At 53.4% G+C, this 27,507-nt stretch overlaps 1 protein-coding gene across 2 annotated transcripts; it reads left to right on the top strand.

Annotated features, from left to right (window-relative positions):
* Window positions 1-5,981: 5,981 nt before the first annotated feature.
* Window positions 5,982-26,244, top strand: DUOX2 (dual oxidase 2). Of its 2 annotated transcripts, none has more exons than XM_052808569.1 (33): window positions 5,982-6,045; window positions 6,720-6,803; window positions 8,385-8,549; window positions 9,640-9,827; window positions 11,146-11,347; window positions 11,922-12,088; window positions 12,172-12,232; window positions 12,354-12,450; window positions 12,643-12,730; window positions 13,091-13,193; window positions 13,530-13,693; window positions 13,972-14,138; window positions 14,300-14,418; window positions 15,749-15,886; window positions 16,203-16,316; window positions 16,951-17,153; window positions 17,422-17,607; window positions 18,032-18,257; window positions 18,911-19,004; window positions 19,246-19,421; window positions 19,682-19,751; window positions 20,801-20,896; window positions 21,782-21,960; window positions 22,847-23,077; window positions 23,321-23,420; window positions 23,539-23,588; window positions 23,717-23,844; window positions 24,059-24,212; window positions 24,341-24,573; window positions 24,735-24,893; window positions 25,055-25,210; window positions 25,295-25,423; window positions 25,868-26,244. In XM_052808569.1, the coding sequence occupies exons 1-33, from the start codon at window positions 5,982-5,984 to the stop codon at window positions 25,988-25,990; spliced, it is 4,614 nt and encodes a 1,537-aa protein (XP_052664529.1). In that variant the 3' UTR covers window positions 25,991-26,244. The 2 variants fall into 2 exon arrangements, with proteins under 2 accessions (XP_052664529.1, XP_052664531.1); XM_052808571.1 differs by having other exon boundaries at window positions 5,997-6,045; window positions 19,682-19,742.
* Window positions 26,245-27,507: the final 1,263 nt, after the last annotated feature.

The following is a 27,507-nucleotide window of genomic DNA, read 5'->3' as shown; positions in this document are numbered from 1 at the left end:
TACAATGTCGGCCTGAAGGCCAGCTGTGGGGTCCCCAGCCCAGCAAATGTGCCCACAAAACAATCTGAGTGGCTGAAAGAGAAGAAATAAACAAACAGTTTAGCCTAAGACAAGTTAAATCTTGATCACTTGAACTCCACTGGTTTCATTATATCTTTGCCCAAATTTCATGAGAGATGCAAAGAGGGAAGGAATGATTTCCAAGATTCACTGAAATGCAACACTTCACAGCTTAAAACAGATCAACAATACATGACAACTGAAAACCCAGAACATAACATGGAAAATGTTTCCTCGTTAAATCTAAATTTAACTTTCAAACAATATAAAGCGATGTTTGCATTTCCTCTACACTTTGCAACTTCTGGGAATAGTTTTATAGAGAATTTCCAGAGAAACAACTCTTTCTGTTGCTGTCCGCCCAATCTTTCTCACTTGATTACCCTGCACAGAAGACCAACTCCTTGGCATTTTTGCAACTTTGAAGTGGAAAACTGGTGCCTGCAGCTCAGGGCAGGAGAAACTGAAGTTGTTGCAGCTTGGAAAGCATCCTCCATGCAGAAGAATGGCTGTGGCCCTAAAGCCCCTGTGGTTAGAAGACTAGAGACATCTTCAAGGAAGGATCAGTAATTTAGCAGAAATTGACAACTTTTGTTTAAAATATTCTGGATCGGCAGGGGAGAAAGGCAAAAGAGGCAGAAAGTTTGCCCAAACCCCAGCAGTTTCCTCTGTACAGAAACCCCACTTTCCTGCCCCAGAATGAATCGAGCTGGAAAGGACATTTCAGAAGTGCCCAGCCAAAATCTCCTCACAGCAGAGCCAACAGCAGTTTTAGGTGGGGTTGCTGAGGGCTGCAGATTGGTATTTTCCATTGAAGCAAGGGAAATCCTTTCCCCTGGAAAATGAATGCACAGAGCTGCAATTCAGGGATGGTGGGGACTCCCTGCATTTTCCTGCCCCTGTAAGAGGGTCAAATCAGCGTAGGAAAAACCGCCGGGTTAACTCAAGATAGGGATGCATCCCCTCCTCCCCACCCTCGCCTAGCCGGGACCCCTCGAGCAGGGTAGGCAGCGTCCGGGGGCTGCTCCGCGGAGCGCGCCAAGGGCCGGGGCAGGAACGGGGCGCCGGGCCGTGGGGCAGGGGCGGGCGGGCAGCGGAGCGCGGGCGGGGCGGCGCGGGGGGCGGGGGGCGGCGGCCCTTTCCTACCTACCCACCTACCTGCCGGCGGCGGTGGCGGCGGCGGAACTCGGGTGGCACCGTCCCGCACCGCGCTCTTATAGGCAGCGGCGGGCGCGGAGCCCTATGCAAACGCAGGCGCGGCCCGCCCCGCCGCACTGCCCCTCCGCACGGCCACGCAAGGTGAGCGCCGCGACCGGGGGCCGCCGACACGCGTGTCCCCGCGTGCGGGGGGGGCGGAGGGAGGGGTGGGTCTGGGGGATCAGGGCCGCGCGTGTCTCCTCTTGCATGGAGGCTGGGGGATTGGGCCCACGCGCGTCCCACCTACCCCTGCGTGGGGAACCGGGAACCAGGGCTATGCACGCTGCTACCTGCGGGGGGTGTCGGGCTACGCGTGTTGTCGCCAGTGGAGGGGGCAGGAGGTCGTGCTATTCCCGTCTCCTCTTGCTTGGAGGACAAGTTGGGATGGGGCCATGCGTGGGGGGATAGAAGGAGTTGGGCCACACTTTTCTGTGTGATGGACAGAGTGGGATGGGACTATGTGCCCCCCCTTCCTCCCCACTTGCATGGAAACCAGGGTGCTGGGCTACTGGTGTCCCCGCCTGCTTGGGGGACAGGGCACAGGGTGAGATGGGGGTACACGTCCCCATCCGCATGGGGGACCAAGGGGTTAGGGCCACTTGTGTCCCTGCCTGCTTGGGCCACACACCTGCATGGAGCACTAGGAGGCTGGGGCCACCCATGTCCCTGCCTGCATAGAGGACTGGGGGGGTCTGGGTCATGTGTGTCCTCACCTGCAGGGTGCGATGGAGCCATGCATATCCCTGCGTGCGAGGGAGCGGAGCCACAGGACAGAGTGGGTTGGCACTATGCACGTCCCTGCCTGCATGGGCACAGGACACCGTGGGGACAGGCAGGCAACCCCTTATGTCCCACAAGGGGAGGGAGTCCCTGCTGTGCACTGTGGTGGCCACTGGAGCGTCTGGCCCCAGGGGTGTCCCCAGGTGGGAAAGCTGGAGACACCACCGGTCCCTGTGTGCATGGTGTCCGCAGTGTGTGCACAGGTCTGGGATTTTCTGGATGACATCCAAGGCTGGGGAGATGCAGCCTGTTCTGAAACCCCAGAGCTGGCTGGTTGGTGGGCGAAGGTGGCAGTCTCCCAGTCTGTCCCACCAGCACTGAGGAGAGCTAGAAATAAGCTGTGACTAACCAGGACTGCAGGGATCAGGCTCCAGGCTTCTCAGATGCCTTGAAACTGCTCTCCTGTACCTGCACTAGGTTCTGCAGTGGGACTGCTGCTCTCTCAGGATGCTGATGTATCCTGCAGTCCCATCTGATGTGGCTCTGGGGAGAGCTCTGGAGGCATTTGGAGGCTGAAGCCCTAACTTTAGGAGAGCCAGATCTGTTGAGATCAGGTGGAGCGGGAGATCCTTGCTCTGGGGGAAGCCATGTGTTTGCACTCTTTGCAGCACGGTTTTTGGAGGGGTGCGAAACTCCAGGCCTTGCTAAGGGCAGAGGGATCCTCTCTGATGGGAGAAGCCAAGGCTGGGGAAGTGGGTGCTTGATTTCACTAGGTGCAGAGGGAGTGAATGACTTTCCAAAGGTGGCACAGGGAATGTGTGGAAAAGCAGCAACTGAGGGCTCATCAGACCTTACAAAATTCCTGGAATACTTGACAAGTCTGTGGAACTAATCCAAGCTTGCAAAGCTTTCCCTCAGCAAGCTGCACCATGGGCTTCCAAGGTCACTCTGGTTTCTTTATGTCAAGGAACCCCCTGGGTGGTTTGCAAGACTTGGGAGGCAGGTGTAAGAGCAGGGGGGTCTTTCTGGAAAAGCCTGGCAACTGGTCCTCAACACATGGGAGAGCACACTGGGGAGGTGAAGCTGGAGCTCTCAGCTGAAGCATGGGAAAAGAGCTTGTGGGACAGCTGAGTGCCACTCATGAGATGCCCACCTTCCTTGGGATGAAGTCCCTAGCCCAGAACTGCATGTCCCTCTTCTTGATGCATCCTGTAAAGGCTGCTGGGAGTCAGCCTTGTCTATGAGGAGGTTCCCAGCAATAGCTGGAGAAAGTTTAATAGGCAGGGGAGACATGGTGTCAGTGTCTCCTCATGCCCTTACAGACAAAGTTCTGCCAGGGAGAGCTGATCCTGGGGAAGGGAAATGGTTCCTGAGGTTTGGTTGGGAAAGACAAACTGCTGATGTGCCCAGTAACTTGTAGGAAGACAAAAGGCAGTGTAGAGGCATGGAAGAGAAGTTCCATGTTGGTGGGAAAGGCCCTCAGAAGTCTTTGGTGCAACCTACTGGTTGGAGCATGACCACCACTGTCACTGTATCACGCTGGCCATAGTTGAGGCTGGAAAGCCTCCAGAGACCACCCCACAGTCTTGGATTGACTAGGCAATCAGCAGGTTTTCAGTGCTGGGCCATGGAGAAATGAAAAGTGCATGAGACCTGGCATGTCATCTCATGGCTTGGGCCAAGAGCAATTCCCATATCTGAGGAAATGGGAGGTTTGCTCAGTGACAGAAGGAAGGAATTTTAAAACACGTTCTCTGCTGGAGCCCTGTGAGAAGACCCAAGGGGAAGGGGGAGACATGCTACACCATGACTGTGGTGATGTACTTTGAGATTGGCTTTGCCCCATGTTTCCTGAGTGACTTTGGTAAATCTTCTGTGGCACCCTCAGGCCTCAGCGCTAGATGAAGGTTGCAACTCTGTACTTTTTGAGTCAGCAGGAGATAAATCCAGCTGTGTCTATGGGGACTCCCTTCCTACAGTGCAGGAAGTCACATGGACCTCTGTGCACAAGCAAACCACAACTGTTGCTCAGGGTGTCTCCAGCCACACAGCCCTCCACACTGGTTTCAGCAGGGAACAGGCTGTTTTAATGGGAAGAGCTTTCTGGCAGGAGCATCCCATGTGGTGATGGTGACTGGGCTCTGCCACTCCTGGCAGAGGTCCTAGGCATCTCCTTGCTTCACCCATTGGCCAAACTTTCATGTTCCTCCTACGGGATGGGGCTCATGGAGCCTCTGATTCCCACCAGCTGCACAACCCAAATCTCATGCCCACAAGACCATGCTCAGCAGAGGGCTGTGGGATGGAAGAGCTCTGGGGCCCCTTCCACAGGGACATGCTCCAGGAGGACAGGGGTGGCACTGGGTAACCAGGAACACCGCTCAATGCTGCTCTCAGCAGCTCTGAGGCTTTCACCAGCCCCAGCTCCCATGCGCATGGAAGTGAGGCCAGAACTGAAAATGCAATCAGTGCAGAGGTATTTCAATAGGGATTTAATGTTAAATTCATGTTATGGAAAGCTAACAAAGCAGTTTGCCTGTAATAATGTTTGTTAAATACATTTTATGGAAAGCTAACAAAGTGGTTTGCCTGTAATAATGTTCTGCGAGGTGCAGAGCACAGGTGAGCTGTTGTGACAGAGGAGGAATGTGGAAATGTCACTTCTCGAGAAACAGCTTGCTTTCTAATGCAAAAGGCCCAAAGTACAGAAATCTCTGGCAGAAGGGAGCTAACACAGGTTGTATATGATGCTTACAACCTGGCAATGAGCGTTCAGTTTTATGAAATGCAATTAATGTGACCACAAATGACAATATTTAAATCTCAATCAACTTCATTTGCCAAGTGGATAGTGTATTTAGTGACTCTCATATTACAATTTGTGCCACTGGTAGTGATAAGTGAAAAATCCCCACTGCAATTCCCAGTAAATCAAAAATAAAACCTACAGAGCTGCTGGCAACATGTAAGCCTTTCTGAAACCATCATTTCTTTAAGTTTTAATTAAAACAATGAAAAAAAGAAGCTAAAAGCATCACTTTGGCTTGTGACAGAGCAATGTAGGAAAAGCTGAAACGTGCATCACCGCATCCCTTGGCAACACAGGTCCTCTGAAATGGGACTAGTCTTTGGATACACACCCACAGTGCTGGAGCAAGGGACGAAGAACATATTTAGTAGAAAACCCTATCCTGGAGTTAAATCCAAGTTTGGCATTCTTGTGCATTGGAAAGCCAACAGCAGCATTTAGCATTTATGACCGAAAAATGTAGACTTAGCTGTTCATGGCTGGGAATCTCTCTCTGCAGTCAGGTTTTAAAGCTGTTTTCAGCTGAGGTTTTAAAGGTTCAGGTCCCACTGATGAAATTTGCTCTGGATCCAGGGCCTTTGTGGAAAGTGAGATGGTAAAGCGTTATGAGAAAGGCTGGTCATGAGAGAGTGCTGTCGATTTAGCCCAGAGGTGATCAAGAGGTGTTGATCTGCAGTACTAGCACACTTTGGCAGACCTGACTGCATGCTGAGGCTGCTCCCATCATGTTCGCAGCTGGATTTTGCTTGGATGGGACAATGCATGTGCAGAGAAATTGCCAGCTGAAACGTGTCTGTTTCTGTAACGAAGAGCATGTTTCTATAACGAAGCTGGCACAGCTTAATGTCTGCCTGCTGTGGATGATGAGTTGTGAACATACAGCTGGGGTACCCCAAGGCAGGGATACTGGTCCTGCTCCAGCAGAAACGTCTTCTCAGGCCAGTTGACACCTCCTGACAGAGCTTTCCCAGGGTGATGGGGTCTCACATGCTCCCTGCCACCTTCCCACAGCCCAAATGGGGAGATACTGCTGATGGATGATGACGGCAGTGGGATTTTACCAGGCAGCAGAAACCACAAGAGAGAGCTGAGATTATGGTCTGTGCATGTTCCCAGCCTCCGAGAGCAGCCCAGCTCCAGCTCCCTCCTTCTCCTCTCCTTTTGCAGGTCACTGCTTCCAAAGACCCAGGGGCCAATGCAACCCGCAGACATGATGTTGAGTTTGACCGTGGTTCTGCTGGTGACATGGACCTTGGGGAGTAAGTGCGGTTTCAGGGAAGGAGATCCTGGATAGTTTCTGCCCCTCAGAGGAATTTCCTCTAACTCGTGGGGCATCATATCAGAGATGGGGATGATTCAGTTTGTGATGAAATAAGAAAAAAATGGAGCAAAATGCTGAACTTACAGAGCCTACAGGTTGGGAGACTCACCTACTGCTGTTTATATGTGTACACAGCTCGTAAGCAGGAACTGGAGCTTCCTGCTAGTATTATAATAAAAGCAATAAAAATTAACACAAAGGAAACAAAGTATATATTTATTGACAAAGGCTGATGCTGATACACAATGCATGGAGGAGAGCATAACTCCAGTGTCAAGGCTTTTGCTTGACTCAAATGGACATTGTGGGGGTCAGAAGTAGGGAGAGGCTTCTTCTGATACAATGAGAGAGAAGCAGAAAATGAAGATCCTCTGGGAATAGACTAGTGGGGGACAGAATTTGATTTGGGGACATCAGGATCACAAGCAATTTCTAATTTTAGGCATTGCTTATCCCTCAATAGGAGTGCAAAACTTGTCTAAAAAACTGTTTGTACAGAAAGTTTCAGAAAGACTATGGGAAAATATCACAATATAAATATAATATAATGGAGATGCTAGTTTCATGCATTTTTTTTTTTGCTGCTCACCAAGTGCGTACGGTCTCTTCCAGGAGCCCAGGAGAGCATCTCCTGGGAGGTCCAGCGCTACGATGGCTGGTACAACAACCTGCTGCACCACAGACACGGCTCGGTGGGTGAGTGCCAGGCCTGGGGATGGGGATGGTGGGACGGGGCAAGCTGGCACTTTGGCATGTGGCTTGCTTTACAACTGAGAGAGAAGCCTTTTCTGACTTAAGCCTGAACCAGGCAGGTGACCAGGCAATGCCACCTCCCATGGTCCTGAGAGGTGGCTGTTTGAACTCAAGGTAGGTCCCTAGATGCACTTAAGAGCCTCTTTAGAGCAGTCTGGAGGGCCAAGCAGCCGAACTTTGTCTCCCATGTCCTGGCCTTGCCACTTTTACCTGCTGTCCAGGCACCATCTGCAGGTCACGCTGGTGGTGGTTCAGTCCTGGAGCAGAGCTGTGCCTTTGAGGGGTCATTCAAAATATCCAAGGTAGGGAGGACCCAGCTCTTCCCAGCAGGTGTTTCAGTGATGGTCAGGGATCCCAGAGCTAGGAAAAGGCATCTTTAGCCAAAATCAGAGTGCTGTTCAAGCAGCATTCAACACAAGGTGAGAGACAGAAGTGTTCATGGTCCAGGCTGCAGTAGGCGTGCTGGACCTCCTTCTTTTCCGCTCTGCACAGCGCAGATTTTGCACTGTTGGGCTTCTGTGCAGCATGTAGTGGTCTGTACTGGGACAGGCATGCAGGATTTCCCTGTGCCAGTAGTGAGCTACATGACCACAACCAGCCCATGGGCCCACCTCCAGGACATGTCTCCAAGCCAGGGACCAGGGCAGATCAGGCATGATCTTATCTCAAATACTAAAGATTATGAATCCTCCTATTTCCTGCAGCCCAGATAGGTCACCTACACAGTGACACAAGGTGTGGTGGCAATTACACAGCTTCCTGTGAGTCCGAATGGCTCTCCAACATGACGCGTGTCATCAGCCCTTTGGTTATACCAAAGCCCGTCAGAGAGATCCAGTGGGTTGCTTGCAGACAAGATGTCCCTCTTCCAGAGCAGACAGATCAGACCTTAAGATTTGGAAACTAAGCCAGAAACTAAGCCAGTAATTCAGGATTTCCCCCAGTCTGGGGAACTCCAGCAAATGAAGCCTGCCACACTGGTGAAGAACCTTTCAAAAAGAACTTGCTCATCAGTGCGAAATGACCTCTCGCCTCCGGGCTTTTCAGTTATAGTACAGGCAGTGGGTGTGAAGTCAGGGTGTTTCTCTCTCATCTTCTCCCTTGTCTCTCTGCCTCTCCAGCTGTTCCTTCTCCTGTTCCCTGGGGTGTTGGCAATCACCATGCTTGTGTAGGATTGCATAGCCAACATGGGCAGCTTAACTTCACTCCAGTTACCCACTGGAGCACACCACCCCAGACTTCCAGGAGGCAAAGGGGATACACATGGACCAGAGAAGGACAACTGGAAGGGAACATGCCCATGGAGGATAACCTCCTAGTTTTAAGAGGACTGATCCCGGTGTTGCAAGAAGTTTTGGGTGTTGGTACCAAAACTTGCGTGTTCTTGGCCAATATAAGTGTCTATGCCATCCTCTTGCTCTCTTCTGGGACCCTCACACACGCTGGTGTACCCCACTATTGCTGCATCTCCTATCTATCTGTCGGGTGCTGCTGGACCCATGTCATCTTGCTTTGGTGCCCCAGGTGCCAGACTGTTGCGTCTCCTGCCAGCCAACTACGCAGATGGTGTCTACCAGGCACTGCAGGAGCCCCGTGTGCCCAACGCTCGCCAGCTCAGCAATGCGGTGGCACGGGGACCCTCTGGGCTGCCCTCCCGTAGGAACACAACTGTGCTGGCTGTCTTCTTCGGTAAGAGCTGGGGCCTGGCACCGGGTGGAAAGATGTTGGTTTGGGTGGAAAAATGTTGGTTTCTCGCACCCCAAGGCTATGCGTCAGAGTGCTCCTCACCCACCACTTCATAGCAGACACACACCCGAAAGATAAGGCCTTGGGTATTGCCATACCAAAGTATTGTCCCACCAAGAGAGTTTGCATGAATTTTTGGTGACCTTTGGCAGTTGCCCCAAATGCTGGTATTTGTCATTTGGGAACTTCCTCATTTGTTTTAGTGGTAGAGTTACACCATTGCAAAACACCTGACAGATAAGAGCTGCGCTGTGACTGATTGCTGGGCAGAATTGCTGCAAGTTGGAGAAGTTTTTGCTGTCACTCAGGAGCTTGGCAGTGTCTTGGGTGCCCAAGCTCAGGGATGTCTGTCTCTGGGAAATACCCTCGGCTCGTTGAGAAAACAGGCTGAACTTGTCAAAGAAGTGGAGACAATTAGCTCCCCATACAGCTTAATGTTCATACACATCCCCGGACACCCCAGCAGGGGTGCTTGGCCCCAAGATGGGCCACAGGAGGGGCAGACACTAGTGCAGTACTGTTTAGCTTCTCCCTGGAGGTAGTTTTTCCTAACACAGCAAAGCTCAAATGGGCCAACAGCAACAGCAGCCACCAGGCTCAGCATCGGAAGCAACCCTTGGCCTTGAAGGCCACAGGCAAGGAGGAGCTCAGGGAAATAGTGGCTAAATGCAGAGCCTTGCTCCTGATAAAGTGGTGGCCAGCAGATGGTCCAGCTGCTGGTGGTCTCTGAACATCTGCTGGCTGAGTTTCTCTACCCTGGTCCCTGAATGACCCTACCTTACTCATGAGGTCTGGCCAGGGGCACCTGCAGCCCTGTTCCTGTGGAGTGGAGTTCAGCACATCGGGGCTGCAGCCCGAAGTGACTTTTTCAAAGTCGCGGAGCAAATCAGCAGTGAAGGGAGAAAGGAAACCACTCTTGCTGCACAGGGTGGCCCCCTCAGCCCATGTATGGCTCAGCTGCTCACCGTCACATCCTGCTCCAGGTGCTGGTGGCAGTCCTCCCAGCTGCTGACCACGCTTGGGTCTCTGACAGGTTTCTATGTGCTCTCGGACATCCTGGAGGTGGAGAAATCTGGCTGCCCTGCTGAGTTCCTGAACATCCGCATCCCATCTGGAGACCTCGTGTTTGACCCTGCAGGCACTGGAGATGTGGTCCTGCCCTTCCAGCGCATCCACTGGGTGACGGAGACAGGGCAGAGCCCCAACAGCCCCCGGGAACAGGTAGGTAGCATTTGCTTTGCTCTTCGCCTTTCAGCTACATTCCTCTTCACCCAACATTGGGGTCTGTAGCAGCCAAGATAGCATTTGCAAAAATAAAAGGAGACCACCGCTATTTCCTTAAAAATACAAGTCTCTCAAGTGTTTGAACCAATTGCAAATGAACCCAAAGCACAACCTGCAAGGTACTGGTTCACATGGAGCAACATTGGTGGTTGCTCAAGGTCAGTGCTTTTCTTGGCCAGAGAAAACATAATTACTCTAGATCTGCCTGTGTCATCTATTTTCATGCAAATTTTAGTATCTTGCATGGTTTACGGAGGGCAGAAGACAAAATGGTAAAGCAGGAGCAATTTGCAGTCTTCCTTGACTGCCAAAGTTTTTATCACTTCAGTCAAAATGAGCAAAAGTAGGGCTGTCTGTATCAGGTGAAACAAGGGATAACTGGAGCCTTTTTAGCACAAGTGTAATGAACTTCCGTAACCAATCATACACTTGTGCCACTCTAGAAGGTCAGTAATTATGACACTTTTTTTAGGCACCACTTATCTTTAATAATATGTCATAAAGTTGTGAAGTTGTAAAGCTTCTCTGAATTTCAGTCATTTTGGAAAAAAAATCCAGATTTTCCCCCAGTTTCTCCACATTTTGCTGTGCTGAGGCTGGATATGTTCCCAAGCCCATGTGATTTTTCTTTGATGCTGGAAAGCTTCCCAATCAAAATCCCCAAAGCAAAACAGTTCCCTGAACCTTTCACGTGATAAACCATGATGAGACCAGATTAGCAAGTCATGTTTTTAGCAGTATTTCAAACCTTAGAAATGTGAAACCTCCAGCATGTTTTCAGACTAAAAAGGATGTGTTTTCATGAAAACATTTGGCAGAGGAGTTATTCAACATGCTGCCAGGGCAGTGGGACTGCCTGCTGCGAGGACAGGGCTCCCCAGAGGGGACAGCTCCAGTGTTTCCAGTTTCCCCAGAGATGGGTTTAGTCCCTTTCCATCTTGGTCTTGCCTACATAGGGATTCACAGATGTCTGCTTCTGGGCATAGCTGAAAATAATTGGGGAAAAAAAACCCCAAAATGTACTTTTGAAAAATTTGTACCTGGTCTTTTCCTGTACCTGGCACTAATTCCTGCAGTTTGCATAGAGATTGTCGGTGTATATATTTGCATCCTGATAGCTCTTGTTAAAACAGGGGATGGGGTGGCTGCTTTGCAAGACCAAAAGATCCAGGTTGGGGCTTTTCAGACCTTTTTTCTGCACCTTTCCACCGAGACCCTGATACCTGTTAATGCCTGTTCCCTGTGCCTGCCCTAGACCAACGAGGTGACGGGCTGGCTGGACGGCAGCTCCATCTACGGCCCCTCGCACTCCTGGAGTGATGCCCTGAGGAGCTTCTCAGGGGGAAAGCTGGCATCAGGGCCCGGTGGGCGCCTCCCGAGGGAGACAGATGGGAGGGTCCCCATGTGGAAAGCGCTGGATCCGTCCACGGGACAGGGTGGTCCCCAAGGGATCTACGGTAATGGTGCCATGCTCAATGAATGGGTTTTCACCTGCTTGGCTCCATCCCTGACCATGAGCTTTGGGAGCAGGAGGTTCCTGGAGCCAAGCTCAGAGGGGACCTCGGGAAAGGGCAGGGGTGCATTGTGAGCCAGGACACATGGGTCAGGAGTCCCGTGGGAGGACAGGCAGATTCTCAGCCCAAGGGGGAGGAAGATACGTGCCCCAGCAAAGACACGCCATGAAGTGAAGGTGCCACATGCCCAGGAGACAATGGGTCATTTCCCAGCCAACACGCAGAGACTGGCGGGTGCTGGTCCCTCTGACTTGAGGTGATCTCCTCTGGGGAAAGAGGCTGCTGCCGATAAAAACCTACTCAGCTTGCTTTGAATTCCTCACCTGCCCAACCTTTGGTCCGTGCTGGAGGCCTAGTGCTGCTTCTCACTCACTAAGGCTGCTTGTCTCCCTGGGGAGGAAGGAAGGGCGAGGGGACGCTGGGCTGCAGCCACAGGGCTGGGGGTGCTCCTCCAGCCACAGGCAAATCTAGACCCAGTGGCAGCATCCCCCACTGATGGTCCCGGCGGCTCTTGCAGACCTTGGGAGTGCCTGGGGGAATGAGAACCCCTTCCTGCAGGCTGAGAGCATCGCCTGGTTTCGGTACCACAACCACCTGGCTACAGCGCTGGCCCAGGTACACCCCACCTGGCCTGATGAGGACCTCTTCCAGCACGCTCGCAAGCAGGTCATCGCCACTTTCCAGGTGAGGAATGGGACCACTGGCTCTACCGGGACCCCCGACACCCTCCCTGGTGCTGGCCCTGACCCAGGTCACCTGTGCCCTAGAGCATTGTGCTGTACGAGTGGCTTCCGACCCTGCTGGGGAGAAGTGTCCCGGAGTACAAAGGTGAGGGGCATGGTGGGTGATGGCGTGCGGGGACCAGGGCAGCCAGGGGATGGAGTGGGAGAGGGAGCTTGGCCCCCTTTCCCTCCAGCCTGGCTGCTGGACCATGGCTGCTGCCTCACAGGTTACCAGCAGCACCTGGACCCCAGCCTCTCACCGGAGTTTGTGGCGGCTGCAGGGCAATTGCTGGCCACCATGGTGCCGCCGGGTGTTTACAAGAGGTAGGAGCAGCCCAGCGGGGCTGTGGGAGAGCAGTGCCCATGCCAGGGAAGGGGATGCCCAAGATGGGGTGGTGGCCGGGGATGGTCCCTGTCCCTTCCCCACATCCTGCCCCTCGCTGGGACAGCCAAGCCCTGTCAGCTCAGGGCAGCCCCAGCCAGGGTTGTGGGTCCAGCCCTTCTCTGCTGTTCCAGAGGCCCCAGTTGCCAGTTCCAGAGAGTGCCTGGCCCCAGTGGCCCATTCCCAGCAGTGCGGCTCTGCAACAGCTACTGGAGAAGAGAGGTACGGGGAAGGGAGCGCGGGGCTCCTGAGGGTGTGACAGGCTGGCTGGGGGAATCTTCATTCCTTCCTTTTTGTTGTGGAGGACCCCACAGGGGTCTGAAAGGGAGATTGGACGCAGAGCATGACAGCCAACCAAGGGGTGTGAGATTCTCCCCATCCAGACATCCCCAGATGCTGCCTTCAGCTGTGGCAGGATCAGACCTCAAGGTTGAGCTGACACGGAGAAAATGAGCCTGGAAGAAGTCCCTAGTCCCCCTACGCCCAGAGTCTGCACCCCTATGGGCACCAGTTCAGGGGTGTGGGGCTACCCCACGTCCTCGGTCCTGCAAGGAATCACCTGCTCTTCCCATCTCCCCTCAGAGCATCGGACCGCAGCAGGCAAAGGATGTGGACAACCTCCTGCTGGGGATGAGCTCACAGATTGCAGAGCGGGAGGACAACATTGTGGTGGAAGATCTCCAAGGTCTGCACTCCCCTGCACTGCAGATAGCATGTCAGTGGGTGACCCATTCTCCCGGGGCTGTGCAGGGGACGAGGTGGGGAGGCAGGTCCCATCGCCGCTGCCATCAGCACCCAACCACACGCTCAGACCAGCCTTAACCTTGTTAATGGAGGCGGAGAGAAGCTGCAGGGCATGTTAAGTGTGTCCATGGGACCTTCCTGGCAAGGGCATGGAGATGATCTCCACGTTCAGCATGGCCCGTGGTCGAGGGACAAGGCCAGCCCGGCAGCTATGGCAGTTGGGGTTGCTTCCTCCAGCTCTGCCTTGCCATCACCACGGCTTTGAATCCACCCACAGATTACTGGTATGGGCCCCTGAAGTACTCCCGCACCGACTATGTGGCCAGCTGGTTTCAGCGTGGGCGAGACCTTGGCCTGCCCACGTATAACCAAGCCCGGGAGCGATTTGGGTTGCAGCCTCTCCAGAACTGGTCGGACCTTGCCCCACACCTGGAGCAACAGGTAACAGGGAACTGGTCTGGGCACGGAAAGTGTGTGGGTCAAAGGATGTTGGGACAGTCCAAGCAGTAACTGGCTTCTCCAGCAATGTAAGACGAGGGACATCAGTGCACAACCTGCCCTAGCTTATTTTCATGCCTGCGGGGCTGTTGCGTTGGGGTAACTGTGCAATTACATGGTATGACTAACGATATCCTGCCCTGGTGCTAAGCTCCCGTGCCGCTGGATGCCCTGGCAAAATTCCCTCTGCTCACATGTTTACGGTGCGGGTTTCTGGCCAGGTCCTGGAGAAGGTGGCTGCCCTGTATGCCAACAACATGGCTGGGCTGGAGCTGCTCCCTGGAGGCATGCTGGAGACTGACGGCTCCCTCTTCAGTGCCATCATCCTGGACCAGTTTGTGCGCCTGCGTGATGGTGACAGGTTTTGGTTCGAAAACACCAAGAATGGGTAAATGCTCTGCAAGCCCCAGTAATACACAAAAACTGGGGCTAGAGGAAAAAACATCCTCCAGCTTCCTCAGTTCCTAAAACAGTGCAGGGAGTGAATCCCTCCTGCTGCTGGCCAGTGACACCTGGGGCCACCCCTTGACGCCACATCTTTTTCCCCAGGCTGTTCACAGCGGAGGAAACCAGGCAGATCCGTAACACCACCTTCCACGATGTCCTGGCTGCTGTTATGGACACAGACCCCACACAGCTCCAGCCCAACGTGTTCGTCTGGAGTGAGGGTGAGCGCTTTGTGCAACGGCAGGTTGCAGGGAGCAAACGGCACCAGCAAGTTAGGGAGGAAAGCAGACCCGTTTCGGTGACACAGCCAGTGACTCAGTGACACAGGGCAAGCATCGTGCTGTAGTTTCTCAAGCCTGACACCTGCTATGCCCCTACACCACCAAAATGTGTGCAAAATGCAAGGGTTGCTTGTAAGCAAAGCGGGCAGTGCTGATGTTGAAAGTGGGCTGACGTCCAGGCATGTGCATTGCATGAGTCCTTGAAGGACGTCCAGGTACAAAAATGCAATTGATGCCCTGGAAGGTTGTGCTGGGCTTAAAACTTGGCCTCTGCCTACTCCGTGCTGTCACGCTCCTCACTGACGTGTCCTCTAGCTCTGTCTATACAGAAGCACGCACAGGTCTGCAGGTTAAATGATGAGTGACCTGAAACACGATGGTTTGCAGATGAGTTAAGCTTTGTATACTGTAACTGCATAACGTTGCCTACTTTTGCCTGTAATTGAATCAACCCCTGAATATGCCCTGGGTGCCGTACTGCAACGCCAACTCCTGCCTGGCTGCTCTGCCGACAGGGTTGTTGGTTAACCAGTGCTGCTGGAAGGGCTGGCCAGGCTTTCCCGCAGATGTAGTTGCAACAGCAACATGGACTGTGCCAGCCGGCTTTCAGCCTGGGGAGAGCTCAGGACTTGCATCCCAGCACGTTTTGGGTTCCCAGCAGGCTAGTCCCATGCTGATATGCACCCGTCACCATGATGTCTTCCTGTGCTGTCCTTGAAATGAGCTTTCCTCTCCCTGCCAAGACCCAAAGAGCCCTGCTGCCATGCTCAGGGTGAGCTGTGGTCAAACACAGCAGTATGCCTTTTCCTCTTGGGATCTTGCCACACCCTTCCCGTTTACTGAAAGCATTTTATTTGGCACACGTCCCAGCCCTTGCAAGGCATTTTGGTTCCCTTGGCATAATGCTCCATGCAATTGCACCAGGGGGATTCCCTGAATTTGCAGCATCCAGATGAGCAGAGGCTCTGACCCCCAATTTGCTGTAGCCCAGAGTGTATCAGGCTCAGCCCATCCCATCGGGAGAGGTGATGGTGCTGAACACTTGAGTCCAGTTCTGCACTTGGTTTGCTGTGGCAGGCAAAGGTTCAACCCGAAAACAAGGGTTGTCCCCTAAGAGCTGAGTTTAATTCAAGCATCCCAGTTCTGCAGTTCCTCCTGGGTCACTCAGCAATGAACCCCACCAGCATCTTAATGCAGAGGTTCCTGGGGACGATGGAGTTGAGATGGGTAAAATGTCCATGACACTCACAGCCTGTCTCCCCCCATGCAGGAGACCCGTGCCCCCAGCTCCAGCAGCTCACAGCTCAACACCTGGCCAACTGTACACCCATGATGGTGCTGGACTACTTCGAAGGCAGCGGCGCAGGCTTTGGGATCATCATCGTTGTCCTCTGCTGTCTGCCTTTAGGTTTGCCGCTCTGTTTCTTTACCCATCTCCTCTTCTACCACAGAAAGGGGCTCAGTGCCCATGGACCAAGCACCTCCCAGCAGAAGCTGCTGAGTCTTGGTCACTCCTGAGGTCCCTGAGGTGGCAGGGTCCTGGGGCACCAGGAGGGAGCAGGGCTTTCATTGAGCAGCCCTGCATTAGAGAAATCGATGCAGCATTGAACTGGGGGTGATGGGGAAGACATAAACCCCTGTCTGCCCCAGTCACACAGGTGATGCTGCCAAAGTGGGAAGGAGTTTTGTGCTATCTCATGCCTCCTTCTCCAATATGTCCCCAGTGACTCTGTTTGTTGCCTGGATTGTTGCCATTCTCCGCAAGAGAGATTTCAAGAAGCTGCAGAAGAAGCAGGGCTCCAACGTGCAGAGAGAGGTGACCGGCGAGGCAATACATGGTGAGGTGGCACTGTCAATCCTGCGATGGCGTCTGGTAATGCTGCTGAAGTCAGGGCACATACTGAGACAGGGCTGGGCTTGGAGCTTATATCCAGACTGGATGTAAGGAGAAACTGTTTCCCCAGAAGGATAGTCAAGCAGTGGAGCGGGTAGCCCAGAGAGGTTGTGCCATCTCCATCCTATCCATGACCTGACCAGATAAAGCCTTGAGTGGACCGGCCTGACCCTGTAGCTGGTCCTACTTTGGGCAGGAGGTTGGGCAAGAGACCCTTCCAGCCTGAGTCCCTTCCAAACTGAGTCATCCTATGACTCTCTAATTCCAACATTCTCCAGATCACACCTTACCTGAAGGAAACCTGTGTAGAGCAATTGCACCAGTAGCTCCAGGACAGGGACTGTATCTCCTTGCTCTGGACACTGGAAAAATCCTGCCTCCCAGCTCCATGGTCTGTACTCCTCCTGTGTCCATGTGCAGGAGACACAGTGCTCTGCGATTGGGAGATCATCATTTTTCCCTTATCATGTGTCTGGCCATGAAATCACTCCCAAGCTGTATCTTGGTGAAGGAGTTGCTGGGTTGAATAGGAGCCCAGGTACGCCTTTCCAGCTGAGTCCTGTGCTCTCTCCCATCAGCCATGGAGTGGCACGGTCCCAAGACAGACAGCTCTCCTGTCTACATTCAGCTCCAAGCTGACAAAGTGCTCAAAGTGCTGGATGGGAGAGGGTCTGTGGTCCGGACCATCAGCCTGAAAGCCCATCAAAGGGTGGAGGTGATCCTCTCCAGCAACAAAGGGAACAAAGCTCTGCTCCTGAAGAGCCCCAAGGAGTACGACCTGGTGAGTACCATGATTGGGGTATGATACCGTCCCTGGACCCTCCACAATCCTGGAGTGACCCACGCGACCTGCCACTGGTCACGTACACCCTGCACCACTCAGCCCTGGGCACTGGGAGCAGCGTAGATCCCTGAAAGGTGGCTGTGGCCTCCTGAGAACCACCAGGTCCAGCTTATACCATGGAGCGACTGCTGTGGTGAAGAGCAGCAGCACTCGCATCCCGACTGAGCCTCTGCTGCTCACGGCCATTCGGTGGGGTCTTTTGCAGGTGCTGCTTTTCGGCGAGGCGGCAGAGAGGAGCAACTTCATTGGGAAGCTACAAGACTACTTGAAGGAAAGCGGCCTTGATCTGCTTATGTCTGAGATGAAGGAGCAGAGCCTGATGAAATGGGCAGTCACCCAGGAGCAGAGAAAACAAATTCTGGAGACTTTCTTCAGGCACCTGTTTGCTCAGGTATGTAGAGGTGTGGCAGGCTCTGATGCATGGAGGAAGGTACTTCTGTATTGATTAAGCAATGAATGGTGCTGCTGTTGCTCTCCGTCAGAGCTGGTAAGCCATGCACAAGGAAGCTGCCAATACTTTCAGGACCAAGGGACATTTTCCCTTGCAGAAGACAAAGGGAGTTCTGCTGTGGTGATATAAGCGTCTAAAGTTGCAAAGAGACTTTTGGATGATGTAACTGAGGTCTCCGTAATGGTCAGTGGTGTTTAGTGTGAAAGTCACATTGTGTAGGAGAGACACAGGAATTCCCCATGGTATCTGCCAGAGTTTTGTGCCGGGGAGCCACTGGTCTTTGTGCAATAAGTCAGGCAAGTGAACACCAGTCTTCTGCTCTGCCAGCACTTATGGGATTTCTTTTGTGGGACACAACCTGCAGGTGCTGGAAATTGACAGGTCCAATGCTGGAGAGCTCAACTTTGAATCTTCACAGAAGGCGAAGGAGTCTCTAACATGTGAGCTGAGCAGGGCTGAGTTTGCTGAGGCCCTGGGACTCAAAGCCCACTCCATGTTTGTGGACTCCATGTTCTCCCTGGCCGACAAAGACAGCAACGGCTACATCTCCTTCCGGGAATTCCTGGACATCTTGGTGGTCTTCATGAAAGGTGGGAGCTGGAGCTGGTATCGTCTTCATCTGTTGCCCTCAGTCCTGTTTCTGGGATCTGGCAACGCCACCAGCAGAGTGAAGAACAAGATCCATCCAGCAGGTCAATCTGTAGACACTCCTACAGATTAAAATTCCCTTCACTTAGGACAGCTTCAACTTGAGTTATGGGGCAGTGACAATGTAATTATGTTTTATGAAAGACTGTTCATGAGGGGAGCTATCTTTCACCACCATAGACGTCTGCCTTGTCTCCTGAACAGACCATGCATCCTGTCCTTGAGAGATGATAATAAGTGTATCTGATATCATAACTGATCCTCCCTGAATGACCACTGGAAAGGTGGATTCATAGATGGAGGTGGTGAATGCCAGATTCAATCAAAGCAGGTCCCAGAAAAATCATTGCTGTCCAAAAGTACATTTTGAGTTTGCAAAATAATGCACAACAAAGAATGTGTAGCTACCTGATTTTTCACCTTGCACTTGAGAAAGTCAAGTTGCTATTCAAGCTGCGATCAGCAGTGTGCTTTCAGTCTTTTCAGAGCTGGGTGAGGCTTTGCTGCAGGCCCAGACTCTCAAAGATGGTGTTTGAAAGCAACTTGTTGATGAAAATAGGATCTTGTTCTTCAGCTCTCTCTCCCTTTCCACCAGGGTCCCCAGAGGAGAAGTCCAAGTTGATGTTCAGGATGTATGACATTGATGAGAATGGGTTTCTCTCCAAGGAGGAGTTTCTGAGGATGCTCAGGTACTTCTCCTCATCTCTCTAGATGTTTTCACAATGTCTGTAAACATAGATGTCTTCAAAAGCAGCTCCCACTTTCTGTGCTTCACTCCCCAAGGGTGCTACATGAGAGCCCATGGGCTCAACAACACTCACAACCAAGACCCCATTTCTCCCATGAAACTGGTCTGGGGCTCTGCCCTGTGTTATTTGAAGGACTCAAGCTGTGGTCCTCTGAAGTTCCTATCTCCCCTCCTTGCTCCAGGTCCTTCATCGAGATCTCCAACAACTGCCTGTCAAGAGAGCAGGCAGAGCAGGTGACTGAGTCCTTGTTTCGGGCCTCAGGGTTTCAGGACAGGTATGAGCTGACGTGGGAGGATTTCCACTACATGCTGCGGGACCACGACAGTGAGCTTCGTCTCACCCAGCTCTGCATCAAAGGTCAGTGGGCAGGAGTCACCCCAGGCCCTGCAGGGCTGGAGGCAGTGGGCAGCACCCAATATGTAGCTCCCAAATCTTGTCCCGTCAATCTCCCCAACCCCACTGCAGTAATGGGGCATCAGCTGTAGCTCCATGTGTGACAGGTTTGGGTCAGCTCAGAGCCTCTCCCCACCACACCCCTGCCCAGGGGAGATGCCTAAACCTCGTCCACCGCATCTTGCACACTCTGAATGGCTGTTTGTCCTTTTGGCTCCCCAAAGGTGTCCCCGAGGTGCTCAAGCAAAACCTGCACAACCGCGTCTCCTTCATAAAAAAGAAAGAGCCAAAAGGGTAAGCTCTCCTCCTTAGTCTTGCTGCTGCTGCCATTTCTTCTTCTATTTCTGCCCTGATCACACCCATCCTTCACTTCAGCCCCTCCAGCAAATGCTCCCACCAGCACTGGGGAAGGGGGACGACCATGCTGGGACATGCCCGTGAGCAAGCTGGAGGCTGTGGTCGGGCTTCTGCCCTCCTCCCCTGGCACCCAGGCAGGCAGAAGGGAGGAACTGCCTCCTGCAGAGCCCCTGTTACATCCACCACGTGGGGATGGGAGTCCTACCTTGCTTTTCAGAGGGGCAGGTTATCTTGGAGTAAATCCAGCCCATGTACCACACAATTAAATTTAATGCAATGTCCTTGGTTTCAGTTGGGATGGAGTTAATTTTCCTTCTAGTAGCTAGTATAATGTTATGGTTTGGATTCAGTATAAGAATGTTGATAACACTGATGTTTTTCAGTTGTTGCTAAGTAGTGTTTATAGTAAATCAAGGATTTTTCAGCTTCTCATGCCCAGCCAGCGAGAAGGCTGGAGGGGCACAAGTAGCTGGGAGGGGACACAGCCAGGGCAGCTGACCCAAACTGGCCAGCGAGGTATTCCATACCATGTGATGTCATGCCCAGTATATAAACTGAGGGAGTTGGCCTGGGGGGGACCGCTGCTTGGGAACTAACTGCGCATCGGTCAGCGAGTGGTGAGCAATTGCACTGTGCATCACTTGTTTTGTACATTCCAGTCCTTTTATTGTTATTGTCATTTTATTATTATCACTATTAGTTTCTTCCTTTCTTTTCTATTAAACTGTTCTTATGTCAACCCACGAGTTTTACCTTTTTCCTTCTGATTCTCTCCCCCATCCCACTGAGGGAGGAGGCGGGGAAAGTGAGTGAGTGGCTTCATGGTGCTTAGTTGCTGGCTGGGGTTAAACCACAACAGACAAGCAGGCTTGCAGAGGACACCTTCTCAGCTGAGTCTGAGATGGAAAGTGGAGAAACAGGGAAAATTTTGGCAAGCCCTTCCTGCAAGTACAGCTTTGGGCTAGACATAGCTCTATTTCCAACAGAACCATCTCAGAGGAAGAGAAAGACCCAAACATGGACACTGTGAGCCACTACGTGGAGCGAGAAGGACAAGAGCTGAGGAAGAGACCCGGCAGAAAGTGAGTACGCTCTCTCTCCTCGCTGGGCATGCTTCTCGGGTTCAGGTTCGGGTTCAGCTTGTTTGCTCCTTCTCATATTTCTGTGTTAGACTGGGTAGCCCTCCAGGTAAATGGCACTGCTGCAAGAGGCCAGAACCCCCATGACGGTGGTGCAACGTAGGGAGGGGATGCAAGACCATCCCTGCAGAAGATACCCCAGCCCAGGCAGGCACATCACAGCCTCTCGCTGGCCAAGGAGATACGGGAACAGCCCTGTCTCGGTGGGGACAGTGCCGTAGCTGGGTCTGGGTGATGTGCCTCTATAAAAAACAAATGAAGTGGCCAACTCCAGAGCCTGGGATAGTGGTTTTTAGAGTGTATGCCTTGCCAGCAGAGAGGGGCTTTGCCTGGTAGGTCCTGCCTGCACTCCTCTGCCCCTTGGGACACTTTTGGTTCACCCATGGGCTGCCTGCGAGAGCTGCAGGAGAGATTCTGGTCCTCACTGCTGTGGCAGCAGCAAATATTTCTATAAGGAAGCAGTTCAGTGGTTGTTACTCATGGTCAGAATATCCTAATTTGCCTTAATAGCTCCAAGGACCTTCCCCTACCCTGGGATCAGTTTGAAGGGTTGAATATTACAATGAAAATTATCTTTTACAGTTCTGATCTACATTTTCATTTATGAGTCACTATCTGCACATTTGTTACCAGCTTTCAAAAGTGCATAGACTGCGGGATGACCTGAGATCAACCGTTGACACTGTGCACGGGTCACTGCTATCACCAGTGTGCAGAGGTGGTCACAGTGCTGTACAGGGAGGAAGACCCAAATCTGGGCAGCATGACCCTGAGCCATACTTTGCTGGCTAAACCTCAAAATGACACCAGCCCTCATATATTTGCCAGGGCGAATCAGTACCAGCTGCATTTGTACACTGAAGCGCAACGGAAGAAGTATGAGCGGAACAAAATTCAGCAGAAGATCCAGGAGTTCAAGCGCTTCATTGAGAATTACCGACGCCATATCATCTGTGTGGTCCTCTTCTCTGCCATAACCGCTGGCGTGTTTGCAGAGCGAGCCTATTGTGAGTGCCCATTGAGCCCTGCTGGCCCAGACATGGAGGGGTGTGTGGGCTTGGCTCCTCAAATCTGCTGGTTGCATGGGGCATGCTGGGGTGTGAAAGGTCCCAACACAGCTTTGGGCAACAGTGTTGGTCCTCCCCTGGAATAACCAAAGGATTACTGAAGTTGGAAGGGACCTCTGGAGGGGTCTGGTCCAATGCCCTGCTCTCAGCAAGGCCAATTTCAAAGCTGAATGAGGCTGCTGAAGGCCTTGTCTAGAGAAGGTTTGAAGAGCTCCAAGGTTGGAGAACCCAGTACCTCATTGGGCCTGTGCTAGTTTTTGACCATCCTCCTTGTGAAGAGTTTATTTTACATCAAACCTGAATTTCCTTCAGTGAAGATTGTGCTGTTGCCTCTCATCCTTTCACTGTGCAGCTCTAAGAAAGAATTTGGCTCTCTCCACTCTGTAATACCCATTAAGCGGTTGCAGACAGCCACAAGGCCTTCCCTGACCCTTCTCCTCCAGCCTGAACAAACCCATTTCCCTCAGCCTTTCCCCTGTGTGATGTCCTCCAGCTCCCACCCATTCTGGTGGCCTCCACTGGACTCATTCTAGTTTGTTGATGCCTCTGATGTTGGGATGCCCAACTGAGGACACAGTACCAAGATGCAGTTCCACAGGGCCTGGCAGAGGAGGACAATCCCCTCCTTTGACCTCCAAGGAGACCCTGTCACCCAGCAGCTCTGCGGGGGGTCTGACATGGAGAATTGTGCCCCTGTCCCCACACAGCCCCATCCCTGGTGATCTTTTCTTGGTGGAGCCATGCAGATGGCTGTCCCCTTGTTTCAAGAAGGGTCATGGCCCTCAGCGCCGGGCACATTGACACACCCTCTGCTCTCTCTTTCCAGACTATGGCTTCGCATCCTCCAGCACTGGAATCGCACAGACCACCTTTGTGGGGATCATCATCTCCCGGGGATCAGCTGCGTCCATCTCCTTCATGTACTCCTACATCCTGCTTACCATGTGTCGCAACCTCATCACAGTCCTGCGGGAGACCTTCCTTAATCACTACATCCCCTTCGATGCCGCAGTGGACTTCCACCGCTGGATAGCTATGGCAGCCCTGATTTTCTCAGGTAGGTGGGCTGCTGGGGGATGTGCCACCCATGAACCACAGTTAAAGCGGGAGGACCAGCCCATCATGGCACAGCAGGACCAGGCAGAAGTTTGAAGACCTGTATGGAGCCTGCAGAGACATAGATGCTTTGCAGGAGAGAAGAGGAGGAATTGCCAGGTCCCTGGGCACATCACCAGGGTCTGCCACACCTCCATCCACAGCAACACTGATGCTTTTCTCTCCTGGTTTCTGTCTCTTACAGTGCTCCACACTGCAGGTCACGTAGTTAACGTCTACATCTTCTCAGTCACACCTCTCAGTGTGTTGTCCTGCCTCTTTTCCAGTGTCTTTGTAGATGATGGGTAGGTGAAATTTAAAGCACAGTCCAGACAAGAGTGTCCTGGGCATGGACAGGAATGAAAATGGAAATGAGGAGTTTGCTCTGGCCACTCCATGGTGCAATCTCTTGTCCCTCTCCAGGTCACAGCTCCCACAGAAGTATTACTGGTGGTTCTTCCAGACCATTCCAGGTGAGACCACCTAGCAGGCAGCCCTACATGCCTGTGCTCAGGACAGGCAGCCCTCTGCCCAGCCCAGGTGGAGCCCAAGTGGGGCTGCCCTGATGCCCCCCAGGACCTCCCAACCTCTCCTTTCACAGGCATGACGGGAGTGCTGCTGCTCGTGATCCTGGCCGTGATGTACGTGTTTGCCACCCACCACTTCCGACGCGTCAGCTTCCAGGGCTTCTGGATCACCCACCACCTCTACGTGCTGCTCTATGTCCTGGTAAAGCATTAGGGCTGGGAGGGAGGGGTGGTGCTGATGCACCACAAGACCCTGGGACAGCCCAGCTGATGAGATGAAATAGCTGGGGAGGTCCCAAAGGACCTGGTGGCTCCAGTCCCAGCTCCCCGCTGCTGCTGAGCTGCCACCAAATCAGTCACGGGGTGATGGCTTGCAGTGCTGAACACCGTGCTGATGGGGGCTGCTCCCTGCCCAGGTCATCATCCACGGCAGCTACGCGCTGATCCAGCAGCCCCGCTTCTACATCTACTTCATCATCCCGGCTCTCATCTACAGTGCGGACAAGCTGCTCAGCCTGAGCAGGAAGAAGGTGGAGATCAGCGTCGTCAAAGCCGAGCTCCTGCCCTCAGGTACCACAGCATCCCTGGCCACATGGCCCAGGCTCTCCGCAAGAGCATCTGGAGCTGCAGCGATGGAGGAACCTCCACCACGCAATGCCTCCACCTTAATGAAGTCCCCATCCCCGTCCCCCCTCCAGATGTCACTCACCTCCGGTTCCAGCGGCCACTGGACTTTGACTACAAGTCTGGGCAGTGGGTGCGCATCGCCTGCGTGGCGCTGGGCACCACCGAGTACCACCCCTTCACCCTGACCTCAGCGCCACATGAGGACACGCTGAGCCTGCACATCCGGGCCGTGGGACCCTGGACCACCCGCCTGCGAGAACTCTACTCCCCAGAGAGCCTGGCCCTCATTGGCAAGCTGCCCAAGGTGAGCTCCACACTGCTTCTCCGGGGACAGGGACGTCTGAGCCTGAGAGCGTCTCAGCAATGGGTTGTGCCCAGCCTGAGGCATTTCTCCAGCCTTGAATGTGGCCAAGACCTGGGCAAGCAGAGGCAGGAGATGCTCTGCTGATGGCTGCTCCCTTCCAGCTCTATCTGGACGGGCCCTTTGGAGAGGGCCACCAGGAGTGGAACAAGTTCGAGGTGTCAGTGCTGGTGGGAGGAGGCATCGGGGTGACGCCCTTCGCATCCATCCTCAAGGACCTGGTCTTCAAGTCCTCCATAAACTCCAAGCTGCTGTGTAAGAAGGTAAGAGGAAGCATCTGAAAGACAAGAGCCCTCCCAAGATGCCTCCTGCTGCTGCTGGCCTCTTTGGGGGTAATATCCTCCGTGATCCTTCTGGGAAGGAGCCCCATGGACATGCATAAGGGTGCTGGCCCCACTCTGAGCCTCATCCCCATGTGCCACAGATCTATTTCATCTGGGTCACGCGCACGCAGCGGCAGTTTGAGTGGCTGGCGGACATCATCCGCGAGGTGGAGGAGGCGGACAGGAATGACTTGGTCTCTGTGCACATCTACATCACACAGCTGGCCGAGAAGTTCGATCTGCGCACCACCATGCTGGTGAGCCTGGCCACCCGCCGGGGAGGCTGCCATGCTGTGCTGGGCCATGCTGGGCCATCTGATGCGCACTGATCTCTCTTCCAGTACATCTGCGAGCGGCACTTCCAGAAGGTGCTGAACAAGAGCCTCTTCACAGGGCTGCGCTCCATCACCCATTTTGGGCGCCCTCCCTTCATACCCTTCTTCAACTCGCTGCAGGAGGTGCACCCCGAGGTCAGTGCCCGGTTGGGGACAGGAGGAGGGGCACCCACCAGCCAGTGTGGAGGACTGGTCCCAGCCTGTCCCTGAGGCCCTGGAGACCTTGGTGGTACTAAGGTCCCTTCTGCCCTGAAGGGGCATGAACCCCACTTTCCCTCTGGAGCCAGGATGAGCTGCAAGAGTCAGCAATGCCCCATACCAGCCAAACACCCCCTGCTATGGCGAGACCCTGGCTGCAGTCACTGCCCAGAGCTGGCAGAGACCCTGGGGGATCCCATCCTTCCTCCATGGCCTCAGCAGCTCCATGGGGAAGTGACAACCTCCCCAAAAACCTCCTCAGGCTGGGATAGACTGCTCAGCCAGCATCCGTGCTCAAAGCTGCCACAGGGCAAGGGGGCTGGGCTGGGGGGAAGAACTGGTGCTGCTGAGTTTGACCTGTTTGCCTCCCTCCTTCCCCAGGTGCAGAAGATCGGGGTGTTCAGCTGTGGCCCACCCGGGATGACAAAGAGTGTGGAAAAGGCTTGCCAGCAGCTGAACAAGAAGGACCAGACCTACTTTACACATCACTATGAGAATTTCTGACCCTACCCCATGCTGTTTCACCCCCCGGCTGCAGTATTCATTGGAAATGCGCGTTCAACCCCAGCACGTGTGTGGCAATGCTTCGGGTGGTCACGGTCCTGGGCTCTCACCCACCAGCATCCCCGGGAGAAAGACATCCATGGCCAAGAACATGGATGCTGAGACCAGCACACAGTGCACCAGTAAAGCTTTGCCATCCCAGCGTCACCCCACACAGCCCTAGTGTGAACCCCCGAGCCCGGGGCATCCTGCTACCATCCATGCACTCCTGCAGCCCCACACCCAGGGTTGGTGAAAACCCAGTGTTCAAGTTAAGCCCAATTCTGCCACCTTAATCCCACAAGAGCTCGTACTCTGCTGAGTGGCTCAGGGAATGTCTCTGAACAGCTTTGGGGAACAGCTTGGTGCCTGCACAACTTGAATTCACAGCACTTTGCCTCGAGACCCGGGTGGCAGGCACATAGGGTGAGGAGCCAGAGAGCTGCCCACCATCCCTCTCCTTGAAACAGGCTCAGCTTTCCTAATGCACTTGTTTGTGCCTGCTCTTTAGGACTCTGAGCTTTCCCTAGGTTTGCATAGGGCCTTAGTTGTGTTTGCATTGGCTTCTTTCAGCATTGTCACCGTCCTTTGATCAGGGATCATTTGTGCTGGTTTAACTAATGCCTGGCTTTGCATCGCTGGGCTGCCGCTCTCACAGGCTGTGATAGAGCTTAAATAAAGCTGATTGATTGAAGTTTTAGAACACTTTATTGCCTCCTGTAGTTGGGTCTCAGTCACCTGGAGACTTGCAATACTTGGGGCATTGCTCCCGTTACAGAATATTTATGCCAGCCCCCTGGGAAATAGGTTAAACAGGAGTGAGTTTCCCCTGCACTGGTGATGTACGTTGGGTGGAAGGGGGAATGCAGATTTGAGCCCAGGCACAGACCAGACCCATCACCCCCAGCAATGCCCCCACAGCAGCAATGGCCCAAGCAAGACCTGGTGTGGGAGCAAATTACAGCCAAGGAGCCCGAAGAGGCTGAGCTGTGGGTGTTAAACAGCCACCCAAGACCACAGGGAGTAGGTCTCCATTTCCCAGTAATAACAGGGTCTTGCGATGGCCAGTGGTCCCCCAGCCATGCCAGTGGGGCTCCCCCCAGCATGGGATTTGGGAGCTAGGAGAGCCCCAGTGCTCAGCAAGAAGCCCCAGCTCACACCCACTGCCGAAAGCTGGGCAGCCTTTCCCTCCCGCAGCCATCACACACCCTTCAGCAAGGTGCAGTTCAGCAATTCTTGCACGGGCTCTGCTAACACCACATCTGATTACGGGGCCGGGCTCCCAGGTAGGTTTTACCTGCTTAGGCTGACACATTAACAACCCAGTTTACTCTGAGCAGTACTGTGACCACTTCTCCTTCTGGCTACAGAAAGTTGCGCTGGGTTATGTCTTAGCCCTGTAAAACACAGCATGGACTTGCAGGCTTCTACCTCTGCCAAGACAAGCCACCTCTGCAATAAAGACAAGCTTTGATTTG

The sequence above is a fragment of the Harpia harpyja genome, chromosome 14, assembly GCF_026419915.1.
Source record: "Harpia harpyja isolate bHarHar1 chromosome 14, bHarHar1 primary haplotype, whole genome shotgun sequence".
In the NCBI taxonomy this organism is placed as follows: domain Eukaryota; kingdom Metazoa; phylum Chordata; class Aves; order Accipitriformes; family Accipitridae; genus Harpia; species Harpia harpyja.
This window is presented reverse-complemented; position numbering and strand designations above follow the sequence as displayed.